This window comes from Selaginella moellendorffii, unplaced genomic scaffold (assembly GCF_000143415.4).
Source record: "Selaginella moellendorffii unplaced genomic scaffold, v1.0 SELMOscaffold_8, whole genome shotgun sequence".
Taxonomy (NCBI): Eukaryota; Viridiplantae; Streptophyta; class Lycopodiopsida; order Selaginellales; family Selaginellaceae; genus Selaginella; species Selaginella moellendorffii.
This window is the reverse complement of record NW_003314269.1, coordinates 3,457,887-3,471,813: the sequence shown is the minus strand read 5'-3', so window position 1 is coordinate 3,471,813 and position 13,927 is coordinate 3,457,887. Positions and strand designations below refer to the sequence as shown.

Below are 13,927 nucleotides of genomic sequence, written 5' to 3'. Positions count from 1 at the left end.
ATTATATTCTCCTTTGGCGCCCATAGGATTTGAACCCAGGAGCTCGAGGAGAAGAGCCTTGTCAAAGCTACACTCAAAGCTTTAACCGTTGTTTGTTATATCCACATTATCACTTTCATGATACCTCTGTTCTAGCTATTTGAACAGTCGAAACGTGGAAATTGGAATCTCTCCGGCCGGGGGAGTCATTTAAAAGGTTTACTGTTTGAGACTTGGCCGCGCCCAGCTCTCGCAAAGGTAAATATGTGCTCACTGCTTCCTCTCTGCTGCTCTAGAACAGAGCCCCCGGAGGCCGCCAGCAAACACGATGGTCACAACGAAGCTCTCATTGTTGGAGTGACCGGCATAGTTGGCAATAGCCTGGTCGAAGCTTTGCAGCGTCCCGACGCACCCGGAGCCCCCTGGAGAATCCGCGGCATCGCTCGCCGGCCCAGGCCCCGCTGGTTCGAGCACCTGGACGTCGACTATATCCAGTGTAACCTGCTGAATCTGTCCGAAGTCACACCCAAGATCTCCAGCCTCGACGGAGTGACTCATGTATTCTGGGTTGCCTGGGAAAAGAAGAGCACCGAGGAGGAGAACTGCGAGGCCAATGGTTTCATGCTGCGATCTGTCCTCCAAACGCTGCTACCAGTTGCCAAGAGACTCAAGCACGTCTGCCTCCAAACCGGTGTCAAGCACTACCTGGGACCGTATTTTCACTTCGGCACCATCAAGCACTATCGGCCTCCATTCCACGAGGACCTGCCCCGAGTCCCCGGCCTTCCAAACTTCTACTACGATCTGGAGGATATCTTGTTCGAGGCATGCTCGCCGTCGTCGGGCATAACGTGGTCCGTCCACCGGCCTAACATAATCTTCGGCTTTGCTCCTCGGAACCACGCCAACGTTCTTGGCAGCTTGGCCATATATGCTGCTATTTGCAAACACCAGAAGCTCAGCTTTAATTTTCCAGGAAACCGGCAGTCGTGGGAGACGCTTACGAACGTTTCGGATGCCGACCTTGTTGCGGAGCAGGAGCTGTGGGCTGCGACGAATCCAAGAGCCAAGAATGAGGCGTTTAACGTTGCCGACGGAGACTGCACGAGCTGGGAGAGGCTCTGGGCTGTCATGGCTCGGGAGTTCAAGCTTGAGTGTCCGGTGTACGATGGAAAGCCAGTCAGTCTCGATCAGCTTCTGAAGAATAAGAAAAACGTGTGGGAGCAGATCGTTGTCGAGAACGGCCTTCTCGAGACGGCAGTACAGGACGAGACGTGGTGGGCTGTCGATTTGTGCCTCAACTTCCCGTTCCAGGTAGTCAGCTGCATGAACAAGAGCAAAGAACACGGCTTCCTCAGTTACAGGAACAGTGAAAAGTCCGTAATCTACTGGATACGAAAGATGAAAGAGAAGAATATCTTACCAGACGACAAATTTTGGAGCAGCTGAGTCGTTGCTCGTGCGGTCCGAATGCTCTGGCCCATCTAATAGCAATTACGTGCTTCCCTTCTCCACCCTTCCAAACTTTAAGAGAACAAAAAATCCGAAGAATCCAGCTGTCCTTCGCTATCTAACTTTCCAAATCCTGCTTATCTTACACCTACGGTCTGTCTAGAAAGACCGACTCCACCGATCGAAGCCCCTGATAACTGGCGTCAAACACGAGCTCCCCAGTTCCCACAGGCTTGATCTGTTTCTTGAACTTGAGAAAAGCCAACGTGCTCGGATCGGTATCGATGGACTCCTCCACCCGCTTCTTATCCTTGAAATCGTCGTGCTTGTCCAGGTACCCACGCTGCATTTGCTTCCGGATAACAGCAGACTTCCCAGCTTGAACAGCACTAGAAGGTAAATCCCGGTTGGAAATTGTCCCGTTAATGTTTGGCGCCAACGCCAAAGGCGCCTCTGGTCTCTCATTTAAATCTATCCTCTCCGAAAACTTCTTCCTCGATTCGTTTAAACTCTGCACGAAATGGTGCTGTAAATCAACGCAAAAGTACATAGTAGAAAACGCTTACTTGTTTCTGCAAAGCTTTTCTCCTTTCTTTCACTCTGTAAACAGCATTCTTGATCCCGTCCTTGTCCATCCAGCCCTCAGGCCATAGATCAGCCAGCTGGAAAAATAAAATTTAAAAAAAAATCACCCTACAGAGGAATAACACTTAACACTTCAAACGTTGCAATAGCAAGTAAACCTCAAGGTACTGATCATAAAGTTTGCATATCCAGATCATATGTAGCTTGGTCCCCTTTGTAGTTCTTTTCACCAACTCCTTGAACGTCGTTGGAGAATCCTTCTTCAGCCTGACAGTTTTCCAACAATTAATGAACCCATTTATTATTATACCTTTGCCTGTATCGATTGTACCCTTGAGCGAACAATTTCTGTCAAGCACGCTTCATATGCGACAAACGATGTTCCTTTTCGTGCTTAGCGACTAAAGCCCATTTCGACCATCTCCTTCAAATTTCTCTACAGATGTAAAGAAGAAAAACATCATTCTAGTAAACAACAGGGTGGAGAAAAGTACCTTAAGTGTCTTCAAATGCATCAGATGACCAAGTATGCTCATGAAACAATCGATAAGCTCGTCAGGAACTTTTCCTTGCCTCGCCTACAAAAGCACAACGGACTCAGAATCGGTTCGTAAATATCTTTACTGCATACCGCAAGTCTAGCAACTTTCGCTATTTTGGCCTTTATTTCCCTTGGCAAACGCCTTACTTTTCCGGTGGCATTTGGCTCTAGAACATCTGGAATTGGACGCACTAGTACAAAGAGCCACGTTAGAAATCACCACAAAATATATAACTTCCTTATGCTCCAGGTTTTAGATCTTGAATGGCCCTTTCCAACAGTGACACTTTCGCTGTCGAGCGTTTTTGGGGATCAACGCTCGAGTTTCCTAACGTTGAATTCTGCTAAACAAAAGTTAGAACAGCAACTTAAATCTTTCAGACTTACTGCTGACGAAGAAACTTTGCAGGCATCTGCATCCGAATATGGCTTCACAAACTTTGGCCGGCTTGGACTTCCAACAGTGCTCTTCTTTAGAGCTACCTCATTTCTCTCACTTTCCTTGGTGTGGGAGCTGTTCTTCATCAACCCTTTCAACGACACATTTCTTGATATGTAATTGGCTTCTCTGCAACTACTCCTGTCCCTTGAGAAAAACTAGTATTTGCCCAGCATATGCTGTGTAATTAGCAAAATATTGTTTTGATTTTTTAATATATTAAAAACTAAATTGGAATAGTATCAAAATAAAAAATATTATATTCCACTTTGATTAAGGGAATTATGCATAGAAAGTGCTAAATGAATACAAAAATCAATTCTTATAAACTTGATAATATAAATATTTAGAACAAAATATATTTCTAGGTATAAGTAAGAATAAATATTCATTAACAAAAATATAATATACAGATTATTCTTTGAAAATATGAATATAATTAGAAAACTACCTGACAAGAGAAAAATTAAAATTATTTTTCTATTATTAGAAATATATTATATATAAATTATTAATATTTTCATTTTTTGGGTCCTAGCAAGTATGCTAACACTCAAACCTTTTGCAAAAAATCAAAGTCAGTCGATAGTACATCCCAGAAGAGGATCTCATGAATTAATTTCTTTTCGCCTATATGGGTTTAACACCCACTGCAAAACATTAATTAATTATATATTTTACTTAGAATATAAAATAATAAATTTTTAGAAACTTACTACCCAAATCCAATAAAAAAAAATTATTTATAAATATATATGTTATAGAAACTATAAATTCAAATATTATATTCCATAGTATTATGTACTAATAAACTATATTTGCAGTTAGTAAAAGGATTTTAAAATATTACTATATAATCAAATATTGCATACATTATCGTAGTTTTGTTGATAATGAGTTAGATTGTAAATAGCTAAGGTTATATATAAAAAATATAATATATACTTTTATTGTTAAAGTTGTTTAATATTTTTGTATTAACACTTGAAACTTTCATGGTTTTACACATTCATAAAACTAAGTCAACCCATATTTGATATACCATTACCTGTTGTTGAGTTTTATATGTTTTGATGATATTTAGACAGGCCATCTGTACAGAATATAATTTTCTTATTATATTTGTAAATACTGTTAAATTACATTATAAAAGTTAATTTTGACATAAACTATTCAAATATTATAATACTTTATAAAACATAATAACTTTAGATAAAGTTGATTTGTGAGTGCTTGGAATATAGAAAGGGAATACAGAAAATGTGCATATCAATTAGCCCAAAAATCCTAGCTTATATACAAGAGCGAGTGGTTTAGATTGAAATTAATCTGATGGCTACCAAAATCCTATTATACTAATATTAGTATATAGCATCATAGCTGTACACTTCGGCCTCACAGATTATTTTATTCGTTAAGCATTAAAAATAAAGTTATTCACATAAAGTATATTTACTCTGCAACCTGTTAAAAAGAATTTAAATCTTTGCCAGTTTTGGATTTTGATCTAGTGATGCCACCAAAGATATATATAATGTATCAACTCAACAAAATGGGTGGGTTTTAGGATTGTAGATCATTTTATTCTATTCATTAGAGAGTGAAACACAAAAGACTACATTACAAACATTCATAAGGCCAGCTAACAAAGCAATAGCACCACTCTTCATTGAAATTACATTGCCATTGTCCACTACAATCGTAGCTCTTACTTTCAAATGCATCAAAAAGGCCACACATTCAAAAATCGTTGAAAGACTGGCAATGGCAGGGAATTCTTGCACAAGGCTCCATAATAGAGTTGCTTCCAGATTCTTGCAGAGCCTTTGAGCATCAAGGAAAATTATGTGGCAGCCTTCCTAAGAAAGGTATCTCACAGCGGCATGGTGGACTTTCTAGTGCCGGCTGGTCCGATTGTATACCGAAATCCATACATATGGGTTGCCTTGCCTCTCATTGCGACTCAGAAATTACACCCTTTTCCCACTTCCCACGATACTTCTAGGCATCTGCGGATGAAATAGATCAGCCTTCCTGGCCCATATGATGGCAAGGGATCAAGCATGGGCCAATCTTAAGGATCCTAGTGAAGAAATCCAGAAAAAAATCGCTTTTTATCTTCTGTGCTAGAACTCTTCTCTTACCTTGGAGGCAAGGATTGTGGCGAGTCATGTGGCTCGTGAGATTGATCCGGTCAGCCGATAGTTGCACCTCCCAGCTTGCCTCGCCTTCTGGAATGCCTTGGTGTCAAGCATGATCCTGTCGCTCACTCCCCCAAAATCGGCAATGGAGAAAACACGCGGCCGCACCATCGGTAGCCCTGCTTTCCACGCTGTTGCATCCTTGGATAGCTGGCAAGCAATCACCCAACAGGAACAGCGATGGTGATGCATTCTTCACGGTACTTTCTTCGCTTGACGGTCAACACTTTACATGTGACACGTGTTGCAGTGCCTTCCTCTCCCGCCCCACGCGGTTTGGCTACCTCCCATTGGCCAGGAGCAAACATCAGTGCGATTATTCACAAACACATGGTTAAAGAAAGAACCCCCCCATTGGACGTTTGCGATTGGCTGAATGCCACAGCCCAGAAAATTCAGCAACTCCTCCTTATTGTGATAAATTTCAGCAAGACGTGGTTCCCATCGGACAGCTGCCATTGGCTGGATCCAGCAAACCAAAAACTTTCTAATTGTACCAACCACTTACAAAAGCACCCAAAACTTTATAGTGGGTGACAAACCAGCTATATTTAAAATCTACTTCCCTGTTGAAGCTCAACTGGAAAATTTAATTTGCGAGAAAGGATAAACCAAAACTCTTAGTTAAAAGAAGATTCACATTGTTACTCCTCTTCTTCTTCGTCTCCATCGCCACCCCCTGCAGCCTTCTTAGACGCGGCCTTCGTGTTCTTCCTCTTGACACGCCCTGGACCGCCGCCTCCAAACGGGCTTGTCAGTGCGAAATCGATGTGCTTCTGAGATTCCACACGAACCAGAAACGATGGAACATTCACCATTTGCTTCCCGACCCTGAGAAGAACTTCTCGTCAGATAGATCACAGGAGAAGATCCCAAAAGCTAACGAGGAAGTAAGGAAAAGAAGCAAAAGCCAACCAGAAACCAAAGGTAAAGAAGTACTCAAAGGAAGCAAAGAGAAGAAGATAGATCACAGGTAGAGATCCCAAAAAGCAAACGAAAAACCAAAAGAACGAAGAACCGAAGAGAGAATGGACCTGATGTGCCTTTGCCTGACGAGAACGCGAGCGTGATGGATCGACTTGGCCATGCCCGCCTTGAAGACCAGAGTTTGCAGCCGGCGCTCAAGGAAGTTCTCCACAGTGAGAGCCAGGACGTAATCGAGCTTGTTCTGCCCCTCCTCGAGCAGCCCATAGCGATGCATCCGCCGCAGCAGCGCCTCTCCCTCAAAGATCCGGCGTGGGTTCTTCTCGTCCAGCGTGAGCAAGTGTCGCGACGCATTGCGGATCCGGCTCAAGACATACTGGACGCGCCACAGCTCTCGCTTGTTCCGGAGCCCATACTCGCCCACCAGCTTGAGCTCCGCGTCCAGGCGCTCCTTCTCGAATGGCCGCCGCGGCTTCTTGAAAGTTTTCCCATCTGCGACACCACCAAATCCATGATCCCGGCGACTGCCAGCGCGAATCGAGACTTACAGTTGCGGTAGACGCAGACATGGACCATTGCTGATCGATCCTCCTCCTCGCCCCCTCCGCCGCGCGCAAGAACCCTAGAGCCTGCTCAAAACCCTAGAAGGGATCTAGGGCTTTGACGTGGCATTTCCCCAGGTGGCTTGGCGCCTCCTCAAAGCACGAAGACCGGGACGGCGAGCAATCGATCGCGATCGAGCGGGGAGAGCTCGGGCGGGGATCGCCCGGTGGGTTGGAGCTTGCGGCGTCGCAAATCCGTGCTCTCCGAGTGAGCCGTTCTTGGCCTTGGCAATCCGGTAAATATTTTGTGATCTTCCACGCTGGGCGCTGCTGGTGTCATTGCGCGATCGATCGCTCGAGCTCCCTCCAATATCCATCGATCGCAGAGAGAGGGAGCAGCAAGAGAAAGACGTAGTGTCTACGATGATGGGGCACTCCAACGATCCTCGCGATTCACCAATGCCCGACATAGACATGATCGTTCCCTCGTCTCCAACGCACAGCCAGAAATCCACGTTTGGTCCACAAGTGAGAATATCTTTCTAGTTCTTGTGGCTTCTAGAGATTTTTGCTTTGAATTTTCTACCAGGTTCTGTCGCACAGGCTCACTGGACCATTCACTCTCTTTGGAACTTCCGATCGCGTGAACATGGAGAAGGTTTCCTCCTTACTTGGTGTGACTATCTTTTCTTTCTAACTTTCGGCGTTTCGACAGATATACATTGACAAGGAACTCAATAAGTTGATTCCGGGGAACAACAGCCCAGGTAGAGCTTCTAGTTTTTCCTAGCTCGGTCTTTCTTTTCTTACGAAAACTCAAGCTTCTAAACAGGACCAATCTACAATTCTCTATCGTCTATCGGCAAGCAAGTCGAATCTATCAATGGCAATGCACCGTGCTTGACTTTTGGACGGGATAAGCGGTGGAAGGTATTACGAATCAAGTTCTTTCCTGTGAAGGCTCCGCTACAAACTAACACGCAGGTTCCTACAGGGAAGGCGCTCTACAGGCGTTCCTGGTCCTGGAGCCTATGAGGATAAAGTCACGGCATTTGGAAATCAGGTGTGTTTGCAAGTGTGGAGTTCACCATTGAAACTGTCGAGTCTTTTCTTTTTTTTCATTTGCAGTGTGTATCGTCCAAGCAGTCACCAGAGAAGACTGACTTTGGAAAGGCTACGAGGGAGCAGACGTATAAGATTGAAGAGAAGGTATACCGAGATGTTTCTTCTAAGCGGCTGTGCTGAGGCTGGTTGTGCATGCACAGGCGAGATTTATCTCTCCAGGTCCAGTGAGATGTGACGAAAGATCCTCCATTGGCAGCCAGATCCATTCTGCAAACTCCACAGCTCCAAAGTTTCGATTTGGCCACGAGAGACGCTTTAGAGTACGTCTCCTCGGAAGTAAAAACAAAGAAAGAAGATGGGAATGGGGGAGAATGCAGACTCGGGTGATCAACAAGTTATCGTTGTGTGTGTTCTTCTTCTTCAGGAGGGGCCTATTTCAGAAGGTTCGACTCCTGGAGCTGGACGCTATGATTGCCTCAGTTCGGTAGGCAAGCAGCACGAGTCCAAGAAGGGGAACTCGCCGTCCTACTCGATTGGAATTGCAACCAGGCAGAACCGAGAGAAGGTTTGCAAAGCTTTCTCTCTTTTGTATCTTTCTTTCTTTGTCTTATATTCCTGCATCCTGCATTGTCATGTGGACTAGCCACTCTGTTTGGGATGGAGCTCATCCTCACTCGTGCTTGTGCGCAGGTTTTCCTGTCCAAAGAACACGATAAGTCACATTTTGGCGAGATTTCTCCTGGGCCAGCCGGGAACTACAGAGTACGATCGTCACTGGTACGTAGTGCTGCGTGTTCTTTTCTTGTTTTATATCTTTTTTCTTTTCGCAGGGTCACCAGCCAAACTCAAGAAACTCATCCGCCTCGGCATTTAAGTTTGGATCAGAGCAGCGTTTTAAACCATACTCGGACGATCGTCCAGGCCCGGGTGCCTACGACACATGATTCGCGGCTTAGCTCAGCGGGTGAGAAAAACTTTTGTTTTTCCTTGTTTCGTTCTTGTTGGTGGGAGCCTATCTGCTGACGAGAGGTATCGCAAAAATTTATATTTCACTATAAAAAGCTATTTTGTCCATTTGATGGCTTACAAACTTTTCACAGCAAACTTACCCGTGCTCGATCTCGAATGTCCCGAACGATTTCTCACCGAAGAAACTTTGGATCTTCACAAGAATACGTTTCCGGCCTTTCCAGTGCCGTCATCACTACGGTCGTTCTCGTGGAGCAATGATGACCAAAGTAAGCTCAACAGCAGTAAGGTAAACTCGTACTGTTCTACCGAGAGCTTTCAGGAGACGGCCACCATGCACGGCTTCCTGCTGCTCGCTCGCTGCTCGCTCGCCAGCGTCGAGAGGCCAGCCTCGATCAACACCGATGCCAGTCCCGCCATTCCAGCCGGCTTGACCTTCCGGGAGCTGCCGACCGCTGGAGGCTTCCACTCGGTCGCCACTGCCGTAATCTCGTTACCACCTCGGCCTCTTCGAGACGGTAGCAACGATGAATTTCCAGGTTCCGTGAACTTCTTATTCGATTGTTGGAGCTCACTGGTGTTGGCGGTGATGGTGATCGCAGTAGCAGTGGACGTAGAAGTATCGTTTCTTTCCACCATTAGGAGCTCCACCTCGTTGGTGAAGCGCGAGTGCCATCTCGAGCCCCGCAACATTGCCGTGTTGAGGAGCTCTCTCTTATCATCGCTCGTCTCGTGGCGAGGCGGGGACTCATTGGTGGTTCTCTTGTAGGCCGAGAGCCACTTCGCTCTCATGTACTCGAGCTTCCTCCACGGCGGCAGCGGCATTCCTCGCTTCTTGAGCGACTCCTTCACTCCATTGCACATCAAGTTTACGATCTGCTGGAGCCTCTCGGCGCCGCCGACGAAGATCGCTGGCAGCTCGTGGACGATGGCGGTGTAGCGATCCGTGGGACGGGCGATCTCGAACTGGCCCCGGAAATCTATGTCGACGATCAGTCTCTCGAGTTTTCCATCGCTTCTCTCGATCAAAACATCAATGTATTCGTAGTCACCTGGGACACACGAAAACAAAGTCAATGAGTTCCTTGATGATCGAGAATGGAAAGTGGTGGAGGAAAACTCACCGCCTGGAAATCCACCACCGTGATCCCAGCGAGACTTGCAAATGGCGGCGTTGTGGCCAGCGGATCGCAAGGACCTTAGCGTGGCTCGCTTGGCGCATCCACTGGCGCAATCCATTCCCTCGTTGCAAATCTCCATAGCTTTGTTCTTCACAACGGTAACCGCCGCCGTAACGTCTGAAAGGAGAGCCAGCTCTTCTTCGCTGGAGCATGCTGTGAATCCCTGCAAGGAAGAACAAGCATTACGATCCATCGATCAGCCCGTCCAGAAGGAAAGAAAACTCCGAAAGCGATGACACACCTTGAGGTAATCCAGGACCTCTCCGCCGAGATCGCTGCCGCGCTCATCGCCCTTGGAGGAGCACGGATTCTTGCTCCTACATTTGCCGAATGCTGCTTCTTCCATGAATTCGTCCACCATCGCTGCCAGGCACACGGAGCTGGGCTCGTGCTCGCTGCCGCTGCTCTGGTAGATCTTGCCGTGATCGCCGCCGCTGTCGCTCGACGCCACCTCCGTGGCCCGGACCTCCACGACCGGATTGTTGGCTCGCGAGACCAGATGGAAGGCCGAGACTACCGTCGCCGGCTTGATCGCCACGGCCGCCTTCTTTGCTTGAGATGTCTGAGCCGACATCGCAAAATCCTCTCTTGGCTGCTCCATCTTGCGCGCCCTGCTGGATCCCACATTCTGGTACGCCAGCATCGCAGTCATATCGATCGAACCGAAAATCCCAAAATCAAACTGGGCAAGAAAGGAGAGGAGCGCAAAGGGAAATAAAATAAGCCGCGGTCGATCTGGTCGATACTATGCTCCTAGAATGGGGATTGATCGCGCCGGATCCTCATCTCCGCGAGGAATCCGTCCCCCAATGTCACAAACCCTAGCTCTCTATCGCTATCTCTGTCTATATCTCTCTCTCTTTCCGGGCGAAGAACATATAAACGAGGAAGAAAATTTCCTCTCGCCCACAGGCGATCTTGTTTCTTCACGATGAAGTCATTTCGAAGCGCACACACGGGGAGAAGCGAGAAATTGGCCAGGTACGGAAACACGTCAGCAGATATTCGCATCCATCCGCCTCGGATATCCGTGCCACGTCGGGGCCTACCACGGCAAAAGTTTCGTCCACGTCCAATGAACCTAGCCGCCACCTCGGAAAGCTCTGCTGACGGGGATCTATCCGACATGAGCGGGCGGCTTCTTGGCGCCGCGTCGCCACGTGTCGGAATCTGCCCGGCACCAACCGTCTCGTGCCGGTGTGCCCGCTCGAGCCACCGAAACGTGTCCCCTGCTGGCCGCCAGTGAAGCGAGATCCGGGCCGTCGATCGCCAGACTCTACGGCCAGTGTCGACATCCTCGACATCTCAAATCTCAATGAGGCCACGTGGTAGTTGTGAGCCTTATCCATTTGTGATTTTATAGAAACCGAGAATTATGAAGGGCAAGCTGTTGTAACGGTTCAGTGCTCTAATCACCCTTGATAATTTGTAATGCTGGTGAAAAGCTAAGACCCTGCATACATTGACAACGAATCTGGTCAAGAATTGTTTTCCTTACATTGAACATGGTCATATGTATATGCTATAAATATTTTTATAAGTAGTTAAACATAGATTAAAGATCAAAGAACTCTAAAGAATGTATCCTGTAGAAATATGTTCTTTACTTAATCTTTTAACTTTATTCTTTATCTTTCATGGCATGGTAAATTCAATTATAAAAAGCACTCTCATTAATTTCTTGATAAATATTTAAATATATTTGATTTTAATTAAAAACTTTTATTGTATAATTCTCACATTGCTATATTATTCAGAATTGACCTTTAGGATTTAATGGACTTCATCTACATAACAGATTTTTTCTGCTGAATATTGATTGTTTATAGTTGGATATAAATTTAAAAATATTGTGTATAAAGAATTTTTTAGACATTCAACAGAAATAAACATTATAATTATGAATTTATAGTTTAAAACCATGGTAAACGTGTTGAAGAACAACACTTTATCCAAAGAATTTAAATATTTTATAATCTAGAACTGTTTAAATTATATAATCTAAAATATAACTCTTTAGACTATATAGCTTCTATGGTCTTAACCCAAGAGAAGTGTATTAAAGAACTATAATACAGCTTGTAATTCTATATACATTTTTTTTGCTTATTAAAATTTAAAATGTTAGAATGATATTTGGCAATTTAGCAAACAAATCTAACATATATTTATCTTCTAGAGGTTTGATTAGATATATACATACATTTACATATGTAAATGTAATTAGGTTTATAGTCTGAGAATATTTACTCTCTCTCTCCATTACAATAGATTGTTTTAATTATCAATTAATTTCTTGACATTTTTCTATACAACTGAATTTAAATATTTAAACCATTATAAATTATAGAAAGAGAGATGAAAGTACTTTATTTAAATATTTATAAAATAAACTATAATAATATAGGTACTTTCTCATGAACACTTTAGCTATAATAGAAATTTATATTTTATCTTTACAAATTAAGTACATCTCTAATCATCTTTATACTTATTTTTCAATTATATTTATATTTTATTATTTATTACTAATATTATTTCCAATTATTTACTGGATTATATTTATATTCATATTTTTGTAGTTAGAAATGAATATTTTTATTCAAAGACTAATATTTTTATTAAATTATATATTCTTACCCCAAATAACAAGACTACATAATGCACTACTTGCTGACCATTATCACTCTCCTCTCCCATCCCACACTTTGGGCGTGGCTATGGCTGGAGGACCATGGAGATATATATATATAAACTTCGTATATACATATATTACCCTATCTAAATAATACACTAATTTTAACATTATAATATATAAGCCACCATTCTTGAAGATAAACACTAATTAATATACCTATTCCTGTATCTTAAACACTCACATTGTGTAAATAATCAAGGAAAATTATTTTAATTTATTAGAGTTTAAATATAGAATATCAATATTGTTGAAGAAAATAAAAAAGAATGGTTTGAGAGATAAATATAGAGGGAAAAGGCTCATGAATAAAAGCACACTCTTATTTTCAATTGGGTAAAGGTGTTTTTTCAAAAAATTAAAGGTTTTAAGATATTTCTTGAATTTACATAATATCAAACTAAAGTTTATATATTCCCTTGATAATATTTTTATTTATTTTTCTGTCTTAGTTATTGAGTTATGTATTGAGGACGTTAAGGGGTGTGAATCACTTATTTATTTTATGATGGTTGAAGTATTTTATAATATAAGGTTCTTTATTTTCCAAATTTTAAGCATATTATCTATTTTTTATTTCTCCATTTCCACTCTAATAGTTATTGAAAGTTTCTTTTTACTACTTTTTTTATCTAATTTCTCTTCTTCCACAATATTTTCTTCTCATTTTTTCTCACTTTTCTGTCTTTGCCCCAATATGTCAAACCAATTTTTTTTTCAGAAGAGGGGGTAAAAGGGATAAACAAAAGTTTAATAGTGAAGAAAAATAAATATAGTAGTAAAGTAAGAATGAACAATATGAATTATGCAATGACAATGTGTATAGGAAGTCTAAATGGAACACCTAACCCCAACATAATGAGGCTAAACAAATATAATAGTGGAGTGAGAACAAACATTAATGGCAAAGCAAGAATAAACAATACAAATTTGAATGGAGCTAATGTTTCAATTTTTTTTTCCTTAGATAAAGGGATAAAAAGGATATAAAAGAAGAATGGAGTGAATTTGAGTTAATATAGATCTTGAAAGTTGACCAAAAGGAAGTCTCAATAACACATTCTACAGATGGTTGAGTTTGAGTTAATGGTGATTTCAAAAGTTGGTTAACAAGTTATACTGTTTGTTATGATGGTGCTTTGTGGATTGCAATGGCTCTAAAAGCCTTTTGCTTCAGTTCAAAATTATACTTTTAAGGTTGGTTTGAGCATTTTATAATTGCACACAAAGTTATAATTCATCAATTTCATAATTGATTGATATCTATGTTATAACTTTGCATTTTATTTCAGTTGTGATGTTAGTGGTTTTGTGGGACTTCAAGTTTTTATAACAATCTATAATCACTCAATAA

The 13,927-nt window shown here is 42.7% G+C and overlaps 5 protein-coding genes and 1 long non-coding RNA gene across 6 annotated transcripts; 2 read left to right on the top strand and 4 right to left on the bottom strand.

Annotated features, from left to right (window-relative positions):
- The first annotated feature begins 133 nt into the window (after positions 1-133).
- LOC9636098 (3-oxo-Delta(4,5)-steroid 5-beta-reductase) lies at positions 134-1,491 on the top strand. The gene has a single exon (XM_002967475.2). It carries the CDS (start codon positions 244-246, stop codon positions 1,426-1,428), a length of 1,185 nt encoding a protein of 394 aa, XP_002967521.1. The 5' UTR covers positions 134-243; the 3' UTR covers positions 1,429-1,491.
- Positions 1,492-1,579: 88 nt separating this feature from the next.
- On the bottom strand, positions 1,580-2,066 carry LOC112345434. Its single transcript, XM_024672155.1, has 2 exons — positions 1,998-2,066; positions 1,580-1,942 (listed from the first exon to the last, which is right to left on the bottom strand). Exons 1-2 carry the CDS (start codon positions 2,064-2,066, stop codon positions 1,580-1,582), a joined length of 432 nt encoding a protein of 143 aa, XP_024527923.1.
- A 2,496-nt stretch (positions 2,067-4,562) lies between these two features.
- Positions 4,563-5,414, bottom strand: LOC112345377. The gene is made up of 2 exons (XR_002992024.1): positions 5,141-5,414; positions 4,563-5,079 (listed from the first exon to the last, which is right to left on the bottom strand). It is a non-coding gene; the product is annotated as an uncharacterized LOC112345377 (long non-coding RNA).
- Positions 5,415-5,701: 287 nt separating this feature from the next.
- LOC9632596 (40S ribosomal protein S9-1) lies at positions 5,702-6,784 on the bottom strand. The gene is made up of 3 exons (XM_002967116.2): positions 6,670-6,784; positions 6,232-6,613; positions 5,702-6,028 (listed from the first exon to the last, which is right to left on the bottom strand). Exons 1-3 carry the CDS (start codon positions 6,695-6,697, stop codon positions 5,842-5,844), a joined length of 597 nt encoding a protein of 198 aa, XP_002967162.1. The 5' UTR covers positions 6,698-6,784; the 3' UTR covers positions 5,702-5,841.
- LOC9636097 lies at positions 6,782-8,802 on the top strand. Its single transcript, XM_024671996.1, has 9 exons — positions 6,782-7,191; positions 7,253-7,321; positions 7,379-7,430; positions 7,496-7,593; positions 7,658-7,726; positions 7,792-7,872; positions 7,929-8,293; positions 8,419-8,505; positions 8,559-8,802. Exons 1-7 carry the CDS (start codon positions 7,087-7,089, stop codon positions 8,214-8,216), a joined length of 762 nt encoding a protein of 253 aa, XP_024527764.1. The 5' UTR covers positions 6,782-7,086; the 3' UTR covers positions 8,217-8,293; positions 8,419-8,505; positions 8,559-8,802.
- On the bottom strand, positions 8,759-10,835 carry LOC9636096. The gene is made up of 3 exons (XM_002967115.2): positions 10,120-10,835; positions 9,822-10,041; positions 8,759-9,749 (listed from the first exon to the last, which is right to left on the bottom strand). The coding sequence occupies exons 1-3, from the start codon at positions 10,528-10,530 to the stop codon at positions 9,016-9,018; spliced, it is 1,365 nt and encodes a 454-aa protein (XP_002967161.2). The 5' UTR covers positions 10,531-10,835; the 3' UTR covers positions 8,759-9,015.
- Positions 10,836-13,927: the final 3,092 nt, after the last annotated feature.

Excerpts from the sequence above, each read along its gene's own strand:
- LOC9636098 (XM_002967475.2), top strand. The coding sequence starts at position 244 with ATGTGCTCACTGCTTCCTCTCTGCTGCTCTAGAACAGAGCCCCCGGAG.
- LOC9636096 (XM_002967115.2), bottom strand. The coding sequence starts at position 10,530 with ATGACTGCGATGCTGGCGTACCAGAATGTGGGATCCAGCAGGGCGCGC. Across the intron at positions 10,042-10,119 it reads AGGTCCTGGATTACCTCAAG|GGATTCACAGCATGCTCCAG; the intron begins GTGTGTCATCGC and ends TCTTCCTTGCAG. Across the intron at positions 9,750-9,821 it reads CGGTGGTGGATTTCCAGGCG|GTGACTACGAATACATTGAT; the intron begins GTGAGTTTTCCT and ends CGTGTGTCCCAG.
- LOC112345434 (XM_024672155.1), bottom strand. The coding sequence starts at position 2,066 with ATGGACAAGGACGGGATCAAGAATGCTGTTTACAGAGTGAAAGAAAGG. Across the intron at positions 1,943-1,997 it reads GAAAAGCTTTGCAGAAACAA|AGTTTAAACGAATCGAGGAA; the intron begins GTAAGCGTTTTC and ends CATTTCGTGCAG.
- LOC9632596 (XM_002967116.2), bottom strand. The coding sequence starts at position 6,697 with ATGGTCCATGTCTGCGTCTACCGCAACT. Across the intron at positions 6,614-6,669 it reads TGTCTGCGTCTACCGCAACT|ATGGGAAAACTTTCAAGAAG; the intron begins GTAAGTCTCGAT and ends GTGGTGTCGCAG. Across the intron at positions 6,029-6,231 it reads GTCAGGCAAAGGCACATCAG|GGTCGGGAAGCAAATGGTGA; the intron begins GTCCATTCTCTC and ends AGTTCTTCTCAG.
- LOC9636097 (XM_024671996.1), top strand. The coding sequence starts at position 7,087 with ATGATGGGGCACTCCAACGATCCTCGCGATTCACCAATGCCCGACATA. Across the intron at positions 7,431-7,495 it reads TCCGGGGAACAACAGCCCAG|GACCAATCTACAATTCTCTA; the intron begins GTAGAGCTTCTA and ends GCTTCTAAACAG. Across the intron at positions 7,594-7,657 it reads GACGGGATAAGCGGTGGAAG|GGAAGGCGCTCTACAGGCGT; the intron begins GTATTACGAATC and ends AGGTTCCTACAG.